The sequence below is a fragment of the Terrapene carolina genome, unplaced genomic scaffold (genome assembly GCF_002925995.2).
Source record: "Terrapene carolina triunguis isolate 2854851 unplaced genomic scaffold, T_m_triunguis-2.0 Scaffold113, whole genome shotgun sequence".
NCBI lineage: Eukaryota > Metazoa > Chordata > Testudines > Emydidae > Terrapene > Terrapene triunguis.
Window position 1 is genome coordinate 16,813,448 of NW_020664464.1, and position 16,189 is coordinate 16,829,636.

Genomic DNA, 16,189 nt, shown 5'->3' on the forward strand with positions numbered 1-16,189 from the left:
ATACGTTTTAAACTTTTTGTAAATTTCCATTTTAGTTGTAGAAACATTGTCAGTTTTACAAAGGAGGCAGAAATTGATGATTGCCAATAATTTGTTAATTCAGATCTAATTCTTCTGAGTTTAATTATAAATCAAACCATGAGCAGAAATTAGGCAGGAACATATAGAAAGATACAGGGTAAGTCCAGCAGTTTAGTAGATTAATAACTCCAGATAGCCCAGAGAAGGTATTCACTAGCTGGACTATTACTGCCCTTTGACTTCAGTTTTATCTAGAACACTAAATATTATTATTTTTTATGTGTTAGCACCCTAAGGCCCCCAATCAGGCCCATGTCTTCCTGAGTGCTATACAAACACACAGGTAGAGACACTCCCTGCCCTGGAGGACTTACACTGTAAATGAAGTATTGTTACACATACTATTTTTCTGTTTAGATAGCAGCCAAATGCCCCAGGGCATAATGGTTTGTAAATAAGTCCTCAAGTGCTCCTTCGAACGTCAAGAGCTCTGACTTTTCAGCTTTGCAGAGAATAGGCTCTCACTCTGCAAGGCCCAGTGATGCACACTCCTTGACTATGCAGGAACTTATGGGAAACTCTGCAGAGAGCCACCATGCTCTAGCTGTCATGGAGAAAGGCAAAGGGCAGTACATTCTCTGCAACTCTGAACAGAAGGGAGAGGGTTTTATGACCGGATTCACAGAAGTAAGGGTGGCAATGTATGTAACGGGCATTAGATAGCAGGGATGAGGGAAAGGTGCCTGCTCTTCCTTCTCCCATCTTTAGGCAGCTAAATACCTAGCTCCCTTTTACTATGTAGGAGAGCACAGTAGTTGTCCCTCCTCATCCTCATTACTATATTTTCCCCTAGACCCAGCCGGGTTTTCATTATTAATCTCTTCCATTTTGACCTTCTTTCTTGTTCTTCTCTGTCTTTATATTTTGGTCTCCTCTTTCTCTGCAGCTTTCTGTTCTGCATTTTCTGGAACCATCTTTTCATTTTTTTCCTATGCCTTTCTTTGGGTTTTATCCATGTGTGATGTAGAACGCCCTCAACTTCCATTGCATTCACCCTTTATTCTTTGTCCCTGTCTTTGTACACTCCTTTCACTCCATCCCCTCTTTCCTTCTCCTGTCTCCAGCTCCCATTTCCTATCTCATCTCTTCCCAGATTTCTTTCTTCTGTCCTTCCACTTTTTAATGTGTTCCTCAATCACCCTATAATGTCTCTTTCTCTATTCCACTCCCCCAAATCCCTGTATAATTTCTCTCACATCCCCAAACGTCTTCATGTGTTTCTGAACCCCATTATGTCTCACTCTCAGATTGGTTGTAATGCATTTCACCCCCAATGTCTCTCCTTCAAGTCATCCAAGGGTATGTTGCTCCCAGTGTCTCTCCCGCCCAAACCCTAATTGGTTCCAATGTCTCCCTCCTTCACTCTCTGTCTTCCCCAGTATCTCTCTACCCCAGTGTGTACTTCTCCATCTCACAGATGATGTGTCAAAATGGGGACACTTTATCAGCCTAAAGAAAGAGGAATTGACCTAAAATGCACCATGAGCAGGCCAGAGGAACCAGGGCCCAAAGAGAAGCTGGGGAGGAGAGGACCGGGGACTAAGTGGTGTCCCTGTAATCTGCTCCTTCTGATCCTTTAAAAAGCAAAGAACTGCTTAAATCCTGATGTTTATCTATGTTGTTGGGCAACAGGCTTCTATCTCAGGAAGAGCTCTATTTCCCAGGACTTCCCTTCTCGCTGCTGATAGGGTTTTTTGTTTTTGTTTTTGTTTTTAACTGTAAAAATTTTATTATCAACTGAGAGAGGAAGTTTTTTGGAAATAAATTTTCATAAATAGTAGAGCAAGATATGACTAAATTACTGGCATGAGTACTGAGATGAGCACAATCATATTTACTTGGGATCATTCTGATTAATTACTGATTCTAACAATACCTAAGAATACAATTTTCAAAAGTGGCTAAGTCAGTTGGGAGTTGTTAAGCCCCAAGTCACTTAGGCCCTATAGAAAATTTTACCTTTAGTAACTTTTTGTAAAAGAGGTCCCAACACCAGCACATAACATTCTTTCCATTCTCTCTTTATTCACTTGTTGTGTTGGATCTAAAATATCTTTCTGCACATAATCATAAAGGGCTTGATTTCTTTTCTGTTAAACACCTGGTTCAGACTTTTTAGAGACAACCATTCTGTCCAAATTTGGCTTAAATGGTTAGATATATACCTTAGTTTTGTTTTTCACACTTATGGTTTAACCAGCTCCCTAAAATTCTGCTTTTGTCCTGTTTATAGGCCAATGATCCTTAAACTTGCTTTAACCAGAATGGTGAAAAAGTTCCTTTTTCCAATATTACAAAGAGTAAAAAACCTTCTCCATCCACTTCCTTAGCCCGCAGAATCTCTCACTTCCATTCTGCTTGCTGGACCAAGCACTCACATTACAGATTAAAAACTATGAAGTCCAATGGTGTAAAACAGATCTCTCTCCCTACAGTCTGATAACTTGCCCATTTTATGTGCCACTGTAAATTTCTGTTCCGTAGGTAGCTATTGCTGTGTTAATTGCCTGATTTTGGCAGAACAAGTGGTCCCAGACTTTCTCAATATCTTTATCAGCTGCTGTGAGATCATTAAATGGTGTTGCAAACACACTCGTGCTCCCAAGAACATCCTGTGATGGTACTATAGGAGTTCCAAGATTGTATATGCCATGTATATGGTCTATGCCTTTTCCAGGCTCTGACTATTCCTATCTATGACAATCGCTGTTGCTGTGATGGCATGTGACCTTGGAATGCCGGAAGTATTTCACAGACCTTTCATAAACATTTCACTTCAAATATACTTAACATAAGCTATATATCTCCAGCCCCATAAGAACATAAGAATGGCCATACTGGGTCAGACCAACGGTCCATTCAGCCCAGTATCCTGTCTTCCGACAGTGGCCAGTGCCAGGTGCCCCAGAGGGAGTGAACCTAACAGGTAATGATCAAGTGATCTCTCTCCTGCCATCCATCTCCACCCTCTGACAAACAGAGGCTAGGGACACCATTCCTTACCCATCCTGGCTAATAGCCATTAATGGACTTAACCTCCATGAATTTATCTAGTTCTCTTGTAAACCCTGTTATAGTCCATGCCTTCACATCTTCCTCAGGCAAAGCGTTCCACAGGTTGACTGTGCTCTGTGTGAAGAAGAACTTCCTTTTATTTGTTTTAAACCTGCTGCCCATTAATTTCATTTGGTGGCCCTAGTTCTTATATTATGGGAACAAGTAAATAACTTTTCCTTATTCACTTTCTCCACACCACTCATGATTTTATATACCTCTATCATATCCCCCCTTAGTCTCCTCTTTTCCAAGCTGCAGCATACACATTCATGAACTCTATGCTCAAATTAACAGATGTGTGCTAGGCAAGTATAGTAATTTAATACATCCAGGGGCAAATTCTTCCTTCAGATATATGCCCACAACTCCAATTAACTCCAGCAGGAGTTGCTCACATATATCTGAGGGGAGAATTTTGTCCTTCTTATTCTATCAGTACAAATAAAAGTGATCTAAGTAACAGTGTTAAATGACAATCCTTCAGCTCTAACAACATTCAGTACTGTAGGGCCATATACTTCTCATTTACACCAGGGTAAATCAGGAATAACTCAGTTGAATTTAATCGAGATTTAACAGAGTAGAATTTGAACCAAATTTACATATGCAATTTCCCACAGTACAAAAATGTGATGTTGAAATGGATGTAATCAAAGCCATTATGAAAACCCATCTGTAAACCAAATTTCCCTTTAACCCCATCAGAAAATATTTCCAAAGGTGATATAATACTTTTTAATAATGCTAATCCATTTTTTAGCTCTAGCCTCTAGTCTTAGTTATAAGAATATTTTGGACTTTTTCATTTTTTTCAACACTGCCTCTGTTCTTCTGTTTAAATATTCTTCATTTCTTTTATTTGTTTTAACATCTTCAGTTTGACTTTGATCCTAATATATTAATTAGTTCATCTGATTTCATATTGTACATTGAAAACAGAGACATATAATGCCTCCCCCCAAAAAAAAATGTTTCAGGAGAAATGCATCTGTCCAAAAATTACTAACATAAATTGGGCATAATTTGGCCTGGAATACATGCATGTAATTATCATTGAAGTCAATCTGAGTTGCACACAGGTATCTGAGGGCAGAACTGGACACTGGTTAACACCTCCTCATTAAGACCATGAGATCAGATAGATCTAACTATTTGAACAGGCTGTTTTCTTTTGCAGACTTGCAATCCATTCCGTTGTAGTTCTGCCACTGATCTACTTAATAACAGTAAGGAAAAACCCTTTTCGGTTTGCCATAGGGATGGCTCAGGCACTTCTGACAGCCCTCATGATCTCCTCCAGGTAATCAAAATAATGTTTTCCCTCTAGCATTAATATACTTTGTAATCATCATCTCTTTAGTTTATCTGTTGCTCTGATTTTATTGCTGCCTGTGTTTCTCATCCTAATCTCACATGAACCATTGTAAATCCATTGGGTGTAAACCTAGAGGAAGTATTACTCTTATAATTATTTTTCATATAGCACCCAAAAGTGTGCCGTTGACTACAATGGAGTTATCCTGGATTTATACCAATGCTTTTGAGATTAGTGTCTAGTCTCTTGTGTGTAAGTCCAGGAAATAGTGCTGTAAATTAGTTCATTGCTCACAAAATATCTGAAGCTAAATTGTTTCATTGCTTTATTGTGTTATTTTAAGGATAATTAAAACTTTCAGTTATTGTTCCAGGAATGAGAAGAGATAGGAATTACAATTTCAATCCAAGGGACAAACTGTACTTTCAATGTATGTGCACAACTCTCCTTCACACCCTAGGGCAGAATTTGACTGCAGTTTGGCTTTAAAAAAAAAAAAAAAAAAAAAAAGGCACATCAGATTAATAAAAGAACAGGCATTCTAGTAGTGTGCTGCTTATTTGTTTGTTTATTTATGACCCAGTTCAGCAACTCTGCCTGTCACCTTTCGCTGTGCAGAAGAAAAAAACCATGTCGACAAAAGAATTACCAGATTTGTTTTACCAGTCGGAGCTACAATCAACATGGATGGAACAGCCCTCTATGAAGCAGTGGCAGCTGTGTTTATTGCACAGCTTAATGACTTAGAGTTGGATGTTGGCAAAATAATTACCATTAGGTGAGGGTGATACCATAACATGAGTTATGTTGTTATTTTTGTTACTGAATTGTGGATTTACTTCAGGCACCCCAATAGAATCTTGCTGATTTCACACCTGTCATTCACACCACTGAGCAATAAGGGTCAAATTTTCACCTCTTCCACAAATCCTCAGTAAATAAGCCTTGCACAGAGGACCTATGTAGGAATTTGGGGTGAGGAACGAGGTAGCAGGGCATGGGGCTGCAGTGTCTGGAAGCTGTAGGTACAGTAACAGCTGAGGCTTGCAGTACACCCCCAACCTGGACATTTTGTCCAGTAGATCTGCATACTTTGCAATCCCATTGGCCATGGCCCCCACCCCTCCTAAATTCCTCATCAGTGCTGCTGTTTAGACAGCTCCAACGCATACTGGGGTATATGTACTTGCCCTGTGCAGCAGAACCATGGCAGCTTCATAGCCCGTACACCTTTTTTGCCTTTCCAAGGACGGGCCAGGATCTACCCCTAAATGTGATCAGCCACTATGTCAACAACAATGCTGATAAAAACATCTGCAAATGATAGAAACCCACTGGGGTCCTGGATCCCACATGCCTCTATGCAGGTATAACTCCCAGTGAAGTATGGGATTAGTATGAAGAAGGATTTTTAAAAATTAGTTTTATATTTCAATGAGCACACAATTCTGATTGTAGCAGAGAAATCCACTCAGGAGGAGGACATTTTCAAACTGTCTTTTCCCTGATTTGTCTGGGATTTAGTGTCACAGCTACTGCAGCCAGCATCGGAGCTGCAGGGGTCCCCCAGGCTGGACTAGTCACCATGGTGATTGTGCTGAGCGCAGTTGGGCTGCCTGCTGAAGACGTTACCCTTATCATAGCCGTTGACTGGCTTCTGTAAGTTTAATATATTCAGCATTTAATTATTTCAGTAGTGTATTTTATACATGGTGCATGAACATCTGTGACCGGACTTTTAACCCTGAATTTATTTCTCCTTCTAACTAGGCTGTTCAATAATATGTTTAAAAATTAACTAGAAATAAAGTAGGTTAGAGATAACACTGCCACACATCTGATTTGTAATACAATTATATAAACAACATCATTGTTAATCAAAACAGCTAACAGTCTGATCAGATCTGGGCCCTTTTTATTATTCTGTTATGTGAAGATGACATACAAGGCCAGATTTTGATAAAAACAAGGACCAAGATCTATACACTCTATACATACAAAAATACTCACACCAATTACCACAATTGCATATGCACCTCAATGGTTAAATACCTGTTTATACACCCATGTGCCCCGATTCACCAATGCAGTTATGGTAACTGCATATACAGAGTACACAAGAAAATGGCCTCAGTTCATGAAAATCTCACTCAAAATATACAGACTACAAAATGTAACTAAGAAAAGAACTGTAAGCAAAAACATCCATTTCAATCAGAGGTATTTGTAAAATAATGTTATGGTAGTTACATAATTTATTTGCAGTAATCAGATGCAAGCCACAAACATAACATTCCAGCTAATTTTCACAACACAAACCGTTTACTTCTGTGATTTTTGTTTTGTTTTAGAGGGGAAAAGTTCTAAGCACGTGTCCAATGTACAGTCGCACAGGGCTTCTGCAGTGGCAACTTCTTTCCTGCGTGAGCTGCTCTCCACTCTGAAAGATCAACATGGGCATGTTCCCCCCCCACACACACACCTTGATTCCCCCTTTCCAGCTCATGAAAACTTTCCTGATCCTGTTAAGCTATTTTTCCAGGGGAGAGAGAAAGATCTCCTCGGGGCTTGTCATGTGCCTTTTCCACTGATTCTAGAGGTTTGTTTACAGACCTCTCTCCAGGAAGAAAGGTCTCAAAAGTGTTGGCCTTGCCCACTTGGTTATTTTGGGGAACCCCTAATGCCAGGTGCTGGACTGATGGAGGAGAAAGTATCTTCTGATTAAGAATGAGACACCCAAGCCCCAGGGAAGCAACATGATGAGGTGCTGGAGTAGGATCCTGGGTCCTGACTGTCATGGATGTATAGTGTTAGTTGGAGCAGAGCAGCCGCTCTGTGCCTCAGTTTCCCATCTGTCATTTGGAGATAATGGTGCTACCCATTTTGTAAGAGGCTTAGAGACCTATAGGTGAAAAGTGTGACCGAGTATTACTCTTAAAAAAAGAAAACCATAGCAGGAAAAATCTCTGACCTGTGAGCCACCCACTTTGTGCAGCCATCCGTTCCTCCTGTGTGTCACGGTCAGACAGCTGATGGCTGTCAGAGTTACAACAGGATGAGCATTTTTATTCCTGTATTCCCAAAACAGCCAGATAAAGTGTCTCCAGGGTCTTATTAGATGTCAGCTGCCTTAATGTTGCCTGAGACTCTCTGGAGTTGTAAATCAGTATCTGCAAAGTGGGCTAACAGATGGGGGAACAGTGGAATCCTCTCCCAAAGGTCCTGTCTAGACTAGGAAAGTAGTATAATTTATAAACACAACTTAGCTCATGTTTTTATACACAATCTATGTCCTAGTCTAGACATGGGCATACAAGCAAGGAAGAACCACTGATGGTCTATGCCATCTTCATCGAGCCACAGAAAACAAATGAACAGGGCAGTGGGATTGTAATTTGTTTTTATTATGATGTACGTTTCTGAAGTGTTCTGTACTGTCAGGGTCCCATTAAATTTAATTTAGACATACAAAGCTCCCCTCAATGAACAAAACTCCCATCCCCTCACCAATGGACTGATGCGATTTCCTTGTTGATGTATCTCCTAGACCTCCCAACAGGGGAAACTTTCTTAGGGGAATGTTTATCAAAAAGTACAAGTCTCACACCATTCTCTAAAGGTCACAGGACTCCATTTCAGCCTGGCCTCTGGCAGTAGTGAATTCCACATTTAAGGGCCCACCAACTAAGAACACTGATTCCCCCACATGATAGAACCTGGTCTCTGTCATCTTCAGTGCTTGCCATCGAGGGGTATGGAGAGAGTGGCAGGTTCTAGCCTATTTAGGGCTTTACTGATAAGGTCCAGAACAATGAAACGGATCTGGTATTAAGCAAGTAGCTGGTATAGCATGTGAAGTATAGAATGGATGTGCTCATGTCAGCGTAGCAGGCAGGCCTAGCCTCTGCCTAGCAGGCAGGCCATTGCATGTTGAACCAGCTGTAGCTTCTGGATGGCTTTCAGGGTCAGTCCAAGGTAGAGCATGTTGAAATCATCAAGTCTTGTGATGATAAAATTATGGGCCCCTGTGGCTGTGGCTGCATCCAAAAGGTAAGTGCAAAGTCTCCTAGCCAGATGAAGATGTAAAACCAGCACTTCTGGTTACTTCATAAGCAGCAACAAGACAAAAAGGGCTTTGTGGTCATGCACCGCCTTGACAATTGGAGAACAAATACCTTCTCTTAGAATGTGAGATCATATCTCCTGCTAGATTCATAAGGCTACGAACACCAACTCTGTCCTTTGTGGACTGATCTTGGGGGTGATGCAATGTTCTTTCTTTTCCCAAAATGTCCCAAGAAGGGAGCAGAATCTCCAGGAAGTGACCAAGTAGCTGAATCCATTAATCTGAGCGACAACAGCTCTAAATAAGAAACGGAAGAGTGGATGAGGGAGGCTGTGGCATCCTCTTACCTGATGACTCATGGCCATCTCTTTATCCTCTCTCCCTGATGGCTGTAAATTCGGTGTGGGAGTTTAGTCAGTGCCATGAGGATACCCATGCAGTGTCAAAATGATCAGTAAGGCTCAGTCATATACCATGCTATTGAGTTTAAGTGCCTTGATTTAAACAGTTCCAAGGAACTTGGCATATAATTGAAACTTTTGGTGACTGATCTTCTCCAGGGGGACAACAAGGAAGACTCAAGGGCCAGAAAACATTGAGGCTAAGATTTGTCTGAACTCTTTCTGAGAACAGTGTAGAATGTTTCTGCTGCTGTTCCATAGTCTCGTTGCTTACGTTGGGTGGTGCTCTTGGTGCCAGACATTGGGACTTTCTTAATAAATGCAGACGAACAATGTCAAATCTTCCAGCGGAGAGCTCTAATCTAATGACAAAACAAACGCCAGTCTTGGGAAACTGGAGGACACAAGAACCACTGCTAGGTAATTTGGATTGTCCCAGTTTTCATATAAGAAAAAGACAACAGGTTGCATGTGCCAGGGAGAATTCTAACAGCATCGACCAGGCTGTGACTCTGGGCTCTCTGCCCACCAGAAGTGATTTGTGCATCGGGCTCAAAGGGAGCACCACTGGGAAGCAATACTGTCGCTCTTCTGAGTCATCAGCTCTTTAGCCCTTTCATCCTCTTTAGCTTCCAAGCAGCCATACTGATATTTTTCTTGGAAGTTCTGATCCAGTACTTTGGAGGGGGGGCAGTTTCTTCCACGTCCACCTGCAGTTAGGGATGACCTTTCTTTTTTATCTCAATATGGCAATTCATCAAGTCAGACTGATGTTACTCAGAAATTATAGAGAACGGATGCATAGAGTTACAGCATCTCAGCAAGTTTCTTTGTCTTGGTCATGCTACTCAGTCTTTTCTTTGATATACTGTACTCAGACTACCCTTTATCTGATGATAGAGACAGATGCATCAAACCCACGATGGGGAGCCAATCTAGGACAACTCACACAACCCACCTTTGTTTGCATGAAAAATGTTTGGAAGAGGTCAGAATGCTTTTACCAGAAAACCCTCCTCTAGGAAGTGCCATGCCCTTAAATAGAAAGATTTTTCAGTGCTAAAGTTGCTCTTTAGATGGCTGTTACTGTGCTAGCCATAGTAGTAATGTGACCAGTCCCAAACTCAGGAACCATAAAACCTTTATAATACCACATACCATATATTTCATAGGGCAGATTTTCAAGACCATACCTTTGTACCCTGGAATCCCCTAAAGAAGTTTGTTGTTGCCATAGCTGTTAAACCAGGACCTGTGGTCTTCTAGTTAACATCAGCAATGTGAAATTACTTGAAAGGAAGAGAATCTAAAGGAGAGAGTATCATGCACAAGAAAAGATGGGCTGTTCCTAAGAATTCAGTATAATCACAAAATTCTACACTATGTGCTTTTAACCAGTGTGCTGATATTTACAGCCAGTTAACTTTACTGCACAGTGCCTGTAAATTGGTAATATTCCACCTCTTTTTAAGTTAGTGTTTTGTGTCTTATGCAGATTCTTTCCTCCCTTGAACTTTGGATTCTGCAATCTTACATTTATCTGCACTGAAATTTGATTTCCTACCATTCTTAAGCAACAGTCAGTTGTAGTACAAATAACACAAAACTGGATCCATAAAGTAAAATCCCTTTATCAGCAAAGCTCTAATGATAATGACTAATGATAGCACCTGCATGGCAGAGAAGAGGCAGCTGCTTCTGCAGTATCTTGCTCTGCAATGAGTCTGTGCCAGACAAAATATTTTTCTGATTCAATCTTCTTAAATAGATGAATTCATTTTTTAAAATGTAATTAACATCAGGCTGATTTTTCCACTAGTGTGTTCAGATGGGGTTCAGCATGGGTGTACTGCAGGACAGGGCTTGGGGAGCGTTCCTGTGCAGAAAGCAGCCAGAATTTTCCAGCTGCGCTCCCCAATGGGGACTTGCTAGCCAGCTGGCAGCAAAGGGCTGTGTTTCTGAGTGGGTTGAGTTAGCAGCCAGGCCTCCCACACCACCTCACCTGGAAGGATTTACTGAGGGAGCACATGCTATAGGTCACAGCCTCAGCTGGTGTATATCACATAGCATACCACCAAAGTCAGCGGAGCAATTTTACACCAGCTGAGGACCTGAGCCTGTGTCTTTCAAAAGCTAATGCAAGGGCTGCTCTTCAGTGTGCTCCCCCATTTCCCAGAAGCATTCCACCTACACTATGTTGGCATAATGCCTTCAGCTACCACTGCTCCTCTCCCTTCCTGCTCCCAGCACAGCTCCACCTCTAAGGGTACATCTTCACTGCAGGGTTAACTCGGGCGCTTCCTCGTGTGATACATGTTATCCGTACAAGAACATTGATACACTTCACTGGTGTTTGCAATCCCTTTGTATTTGGGAACATTTGAGTGACTTTTTATTTGCAAGAATAGTCATAAAACTACCATGAATAAACATTTGTGCAAGTATTACCACCAGAGGCACTATCGTGGCCATTTTGAAAAGCTTCTTGCCTCCACCCCATGCACTGGCATCAACATCCCTCAAAGTCCCAACCATGCAGAGGTCACATGGGGAACAAACAACAGACACACTAGTTTTCACATTCCCTGTCCCAGTTCCATGCCAATTTACATCTGGCCCCAAATTTCAAACTACACTACATGGCAAAGTATGGTCACTCCTCTGCCAAGCGGTAGCATTATTATTTATTATTATTATTATTATTAAGCAAATTTGGGGCCTTTCTGCTCAGTTTCCCATTGGAGGGGAAACCAGTGACATGGTGTCCAGCTATTTCTTAGTGTAATTTGTTTTATGTACACTTCAGACACCTGTTTTTAAACAGAGATAGACAAACAGCACACAGCCAAGCCCCTTTCTGGACTCTCAGCCAAAATACCAATGCCCACTTCCCAGGGAGCAACTCTGCAACGAAAATTGATTCCAGTTGGAACAATTAAGGCAGAGAGCAAATGCTCCAGCTGGTCACCAGAGCTTCCCCCCCCCCCCCCCCACAAAAAAAACCCCAAAAAACCCCTCATAATAAAACAACCAACAGCACAGCATTTCTTCAAAGACTGGACAGTGCTCACATGAAAAAGAACTTGTAAGTAGAGCTGGGCAAAAAAATTTGGAGGAATATTTTTTCTCCCCCAAAATGCAGTTTTGGCCAACCACAAACTGTGTCAATTCACTAAATAATACTGACCACCCTGCTCTGCTCCCCTCCCATTCTCCCCCCAAAAAGGCTTTTCAGGACTCTGATGCATTGCAGCAGTGGCTTCTTTTATAACTTTTAGCCCAGTTGGTAGGGCACTCACCTGGGTTTGAGAGGCCTGGTTACAACTCCCCCCTTGGCCTGAAATCACCCACATTGCAAGATAGTGTCCTGACCATTAGGTTAAGGGATCTCTCCTGATTAAACTGTTCTACTATGTATAAACAGTCATTGGAGCAGGGACTTCAACTTGGGTCTCCCACATTCTACTAGCACTCTAACCAGGTATAGAGGCATTCTCACTCACTTTTCCTGCCCCATTGACTTCATTGTCAACACGACAGATAATGAATTTGTTTAGTCCTAAATGGACTTTTTCAATTTGCCAGAATGTTTCACAATTTTTAGATGTAGTTTAACCTAAACTGATTTTCTTTTCTTTTCTTTTTCTTTTTTTTTGGTGGGTGGGGGGGGGGGGATGGATGGGGTGGAAACAGGACAGAGAATCAAAAAAAATCACTTGTTTGCCCAGCTCTATTTGTAAAATTTACAAATTTTTGTACATGTAACATCGCCACCTGGTAACTTCTGCCATAACCAGGGCCGGCTTCAGGCACCAGCTTAACAAGCAGGTGCTTGGGGCGGCCAAGGGAGAGGGGCGGCACCTGCGGCAATTCAGGGGCGGCAGGTCCCTCACTCCCTCTAGGAGCGAAGGACCTGCCGCTGAACTGCCGCCGCCGATCGCGGCTTTTTTTTTTTTTTGATTTTGCTTGGGGCAGCAGAAATGCTGGAGCCGGCCCTGGCCATAACAGAAATGTAATGTTACTTATTGTTTCTAAAAAATCACTTTTTAGTACCAATAATTCCAAGTTTTTTCAAATAATATTGCCTAGAGGAAAGAGTGAAAAAATTCTGCTCCTAATTCCTACACCAGTGAAAATCCAGAGTAAACCCACGAGTTACACCAGTATAGCATCTGGCTCAGTGTCTACAGTATAGTTTAATTTTAAACTGATTACTAAAAAATATTTGTATTTAAATGACATACAGTTTCTAAGAAAGCACATTGGAACCAGAAATCCTGGCCTGTCTAACCCAACATTTTTACTCCATAGGGACCGGTTCAGAACAATGGTAAACGTCCTTGGAGATGCCTTTGGTGCAGGGATTGTGGAGAAGCTCTCCAAAAGAGAGCTAGAGCAAATGGATGTCTCTTCTGAAGTCAACATAGTCAATCCTTTTGCCTTGGAAACAACAATACTCGATAATGATGAACCGGAGACCAAGAAATCCTACGTCAATGGAGGTTTTGCCATAGATAAATCTGACACCATATCATTCACCCAGACATCACAGTTCTGAAGCCTACAGTTCCGCTGGCACTGAAGGATAATTAAGAAAAAGCTAATAACAAACTTGAGTATATTTGATTTGATACACAGACTTCTGTTTTTTTCCCCACTGTTTGGATTCGCAGCATTTGGTCCCTGTGGGCAAGTTGATGAGACGGCATTAAGGCAAGTTGTAAAATATGTCATTTTTTAATCATGTAAGATGGATGAGGCTTTGGAATGCCTATTTGGAATCATCTAGTTCATACGCTGGATGTTAGAACCAAGCCAGTGAAGTGAAGCAAATGTGCTTCTCTCGGGCAACATGCAGTGTTTCACACCTTTCTTCCATTCTGCCACTCTGTGTATGGAATTCTTGTTAATATTTTTGCCTTTCACATTTTTACAAATGACACTGCATATAAAACACCTACTGTAACTTGATAATGTGCCAAATTGTTCACTTCTGCAGCTGGTTTGAACAATACATGGGGCAAACAGTTTTAGAAAGAAAACAGGCCTTAAGGGTTCTGCAATAAGTGTTTTAACATTTATGAAGTTTTACGTTGCTTTTATTTTAAGCATTATGGATGTTGGAAGTTATTGGTCAAGGAAAAGCTTCTAATGTTATATAGTTGATTCCCCCCCCCCGCCCCATGAATGCAAGCAGAGAGCAGAACTGAACTCTGCATGTGAAGCAAATTGCTACAGGTTTGCTCTTATACTTGAATAAATTATTGCAAAGTGAAACTCTCTGCCAACTTAGGTCCACTTTAATAGTTTATTAAAACATCTCCATTGAAAGTAGCAAGAAGACAGCTTCAGTATTGTCCATTTTTTATTTTAGCCTAGTATTTCTCAGCTGCAGGGCAGGCGGAGGTCATGAAGATGAAAATAGCTACTCATAGGGTGACTTCCAAATCTTTTCCGCTCGGAAAAAGAAGGACATAATATCAAGTGTAGATGAGACACTCCTTTTTCTAGAGAGATGCTACTGGCTAGCTAAGCTTTTACACAGCTAGTTGGTTTGTTTGCTCCTTGGTTGAACAGGTGTAATTTTGCAGCTGCAAAAGCCCTACACCCCGCCATTTCAGTGCCAAGCCCTACCAGCTAAATCGTACTATTTTATCAAAGTTCCTGGACTAAGGAAGCCATGTATTTTAGTGACTTGTTATACAAAGTGACGACATCACCATGGGCTTCTTCATAAACACATTCCATAATGTCAAGCATTCTGTACAATGCTGGATACGATATTTCCATGGTGCAACATCATTCCCCGGAGGGAGGAATCGCTGTTAAGAACAAACTGTTTGCCTTGCATATCTACGTCATGTCGGCCATCTGATTTGCAAAGCAAATTGAAATTCATACCCAAGAGTCTCTTTTTTCTTAAATAAGCTTGTAGTAAACACAAAATTGCATTTACATGCTGTCAAAATATTCAAGTTCCTGGATTGTTAGATAGTAAATTCAATCCTACACTTTTGTATTTACGTAAACCTGGAAATGTGCCAAAGAGAACTGAGAAGAAAATAATCCTTACGGTAGGTTTTGATAAATTGCACCTTAAATTAAATCTGCGAGACATAATCCTGTATGTATTTAAAATAAACATTGTAAACTATAACACAGTGTGACTCTAAAGTAAAAATACTGATATGTTTATACAAAATAAAGGAGTGTACAAACTAAGTAAATCAATGCTTTACCATATGCAGAACTAGTAAATAAAATCTTCATTTGTACAGCTTTGTTAATAGGAGAAAAAAACCCACCAATTTCCATAGTTGTCTATAGTGTGCTTTGCCTTTTTTTTTTTTGGTTTTTTTTTTAAGTCTTTTTTTGTAACCAGCCTCTTATAAGGCACTATGGATACTGTTCCCATTGTGATCTAAATAAATATTTATTTATTTCATTCTTTCTCCATCCTACCATCCTCTCATCATCCTTCTGTGGAATTCTGTATTTCTCCTGCTATGGCAGGAAGAAACAGATGAACTGCTAATACACTACTAAATCGCTTTTGCTGGCAAACATTTGTCGTTTTATTATGTATGGATTGCTCTTTTCAGTAAGGAAAGCAGACTGTTCCCTCAGGGACCCAATTTTAAGACTGCAAGCAAAGCCTTTACCTACAGAGGGGCTAGGGGAAAGGATCCGCCTATCCAACACATGCTTTAGCACTAAGGATCCCATGCAGCCAACCTGCAACTGATACTGCTAGGTATGAGGAGCCACAGCACCAGACAATCTACCCATATACTGAAGATATTGTTAAGTCCAGGGATGCCCATCCTCACATGCAGGGCTGGCGCAACCTATTAGGCGACCTAGGTGGTCGCCTAGGGCGCTGCGATTTGGGGGGTGGCAACCGCGGCGGTATTTCCGCAGCGGGACCTTCCGCCGCCTCTGTAGGGGGGGTGGCATTTTGGGGCGGGACCTTCCACCACCTAGGGCGGCAGAAAAGCTGGCGGCACTCCTGCTCACATGTAGTTTTGGCCACATAGCTTCTTAGTGTGTGAACCACCAAGCGTGAGCCAAGCGCTTGCCTTCTCCCTCCACATTATCCTGCCAAGATTCCACACCAGAAATCATTTCCCTTGCGTGCAGGTGTGGATTCCTTCTTCCAGGGTTCTCCACAGATCTGGCCCCCACACAAGGGAAACAGAATGTTACTGCTGCCGTAGGCCCTTATGCGACTGCGCAAGCAACCTCAGAATTGGACCCAACATTCTTTAA

At 41.4% G+C, this 16,189-nt stretch overlaps 1 protein-coding gene across 1 annotated transcript in view; it reads left to right on the forward strand.

Annotated features, from left to right (window-relative positions):
- The window catches only part of SLC1A1 (solute carrier family 1 member 1), a 28,470-nt gene extending 13,348 nt beyond the window's left edge, over positions 1-15,122 (forward strand). The window contains exons 8-11 of the mRNA XM_029911693.1: positions 4,316-4,438; positions 5,037-5,231; positions 5,978-6,112; positions 13,232-15,122. Coding sequence (XP_029767553.1) covers positions 4,316-4,438; positions 5,037-5,231; positions 5,978-6,112; positions 13,232-13,478 — 700 coding nt within the window. The 3' untranslated portion in view covers positions 13,479-15,122. The remainder of the gene's footprint in view (positions 1-4,315; positions 4,439-5,036; positions 5,232-5,977; positions 6,113-13,231) is intronic.
- Positions 15,123-16,189: the final 1,067 nt, after the last annotated feature.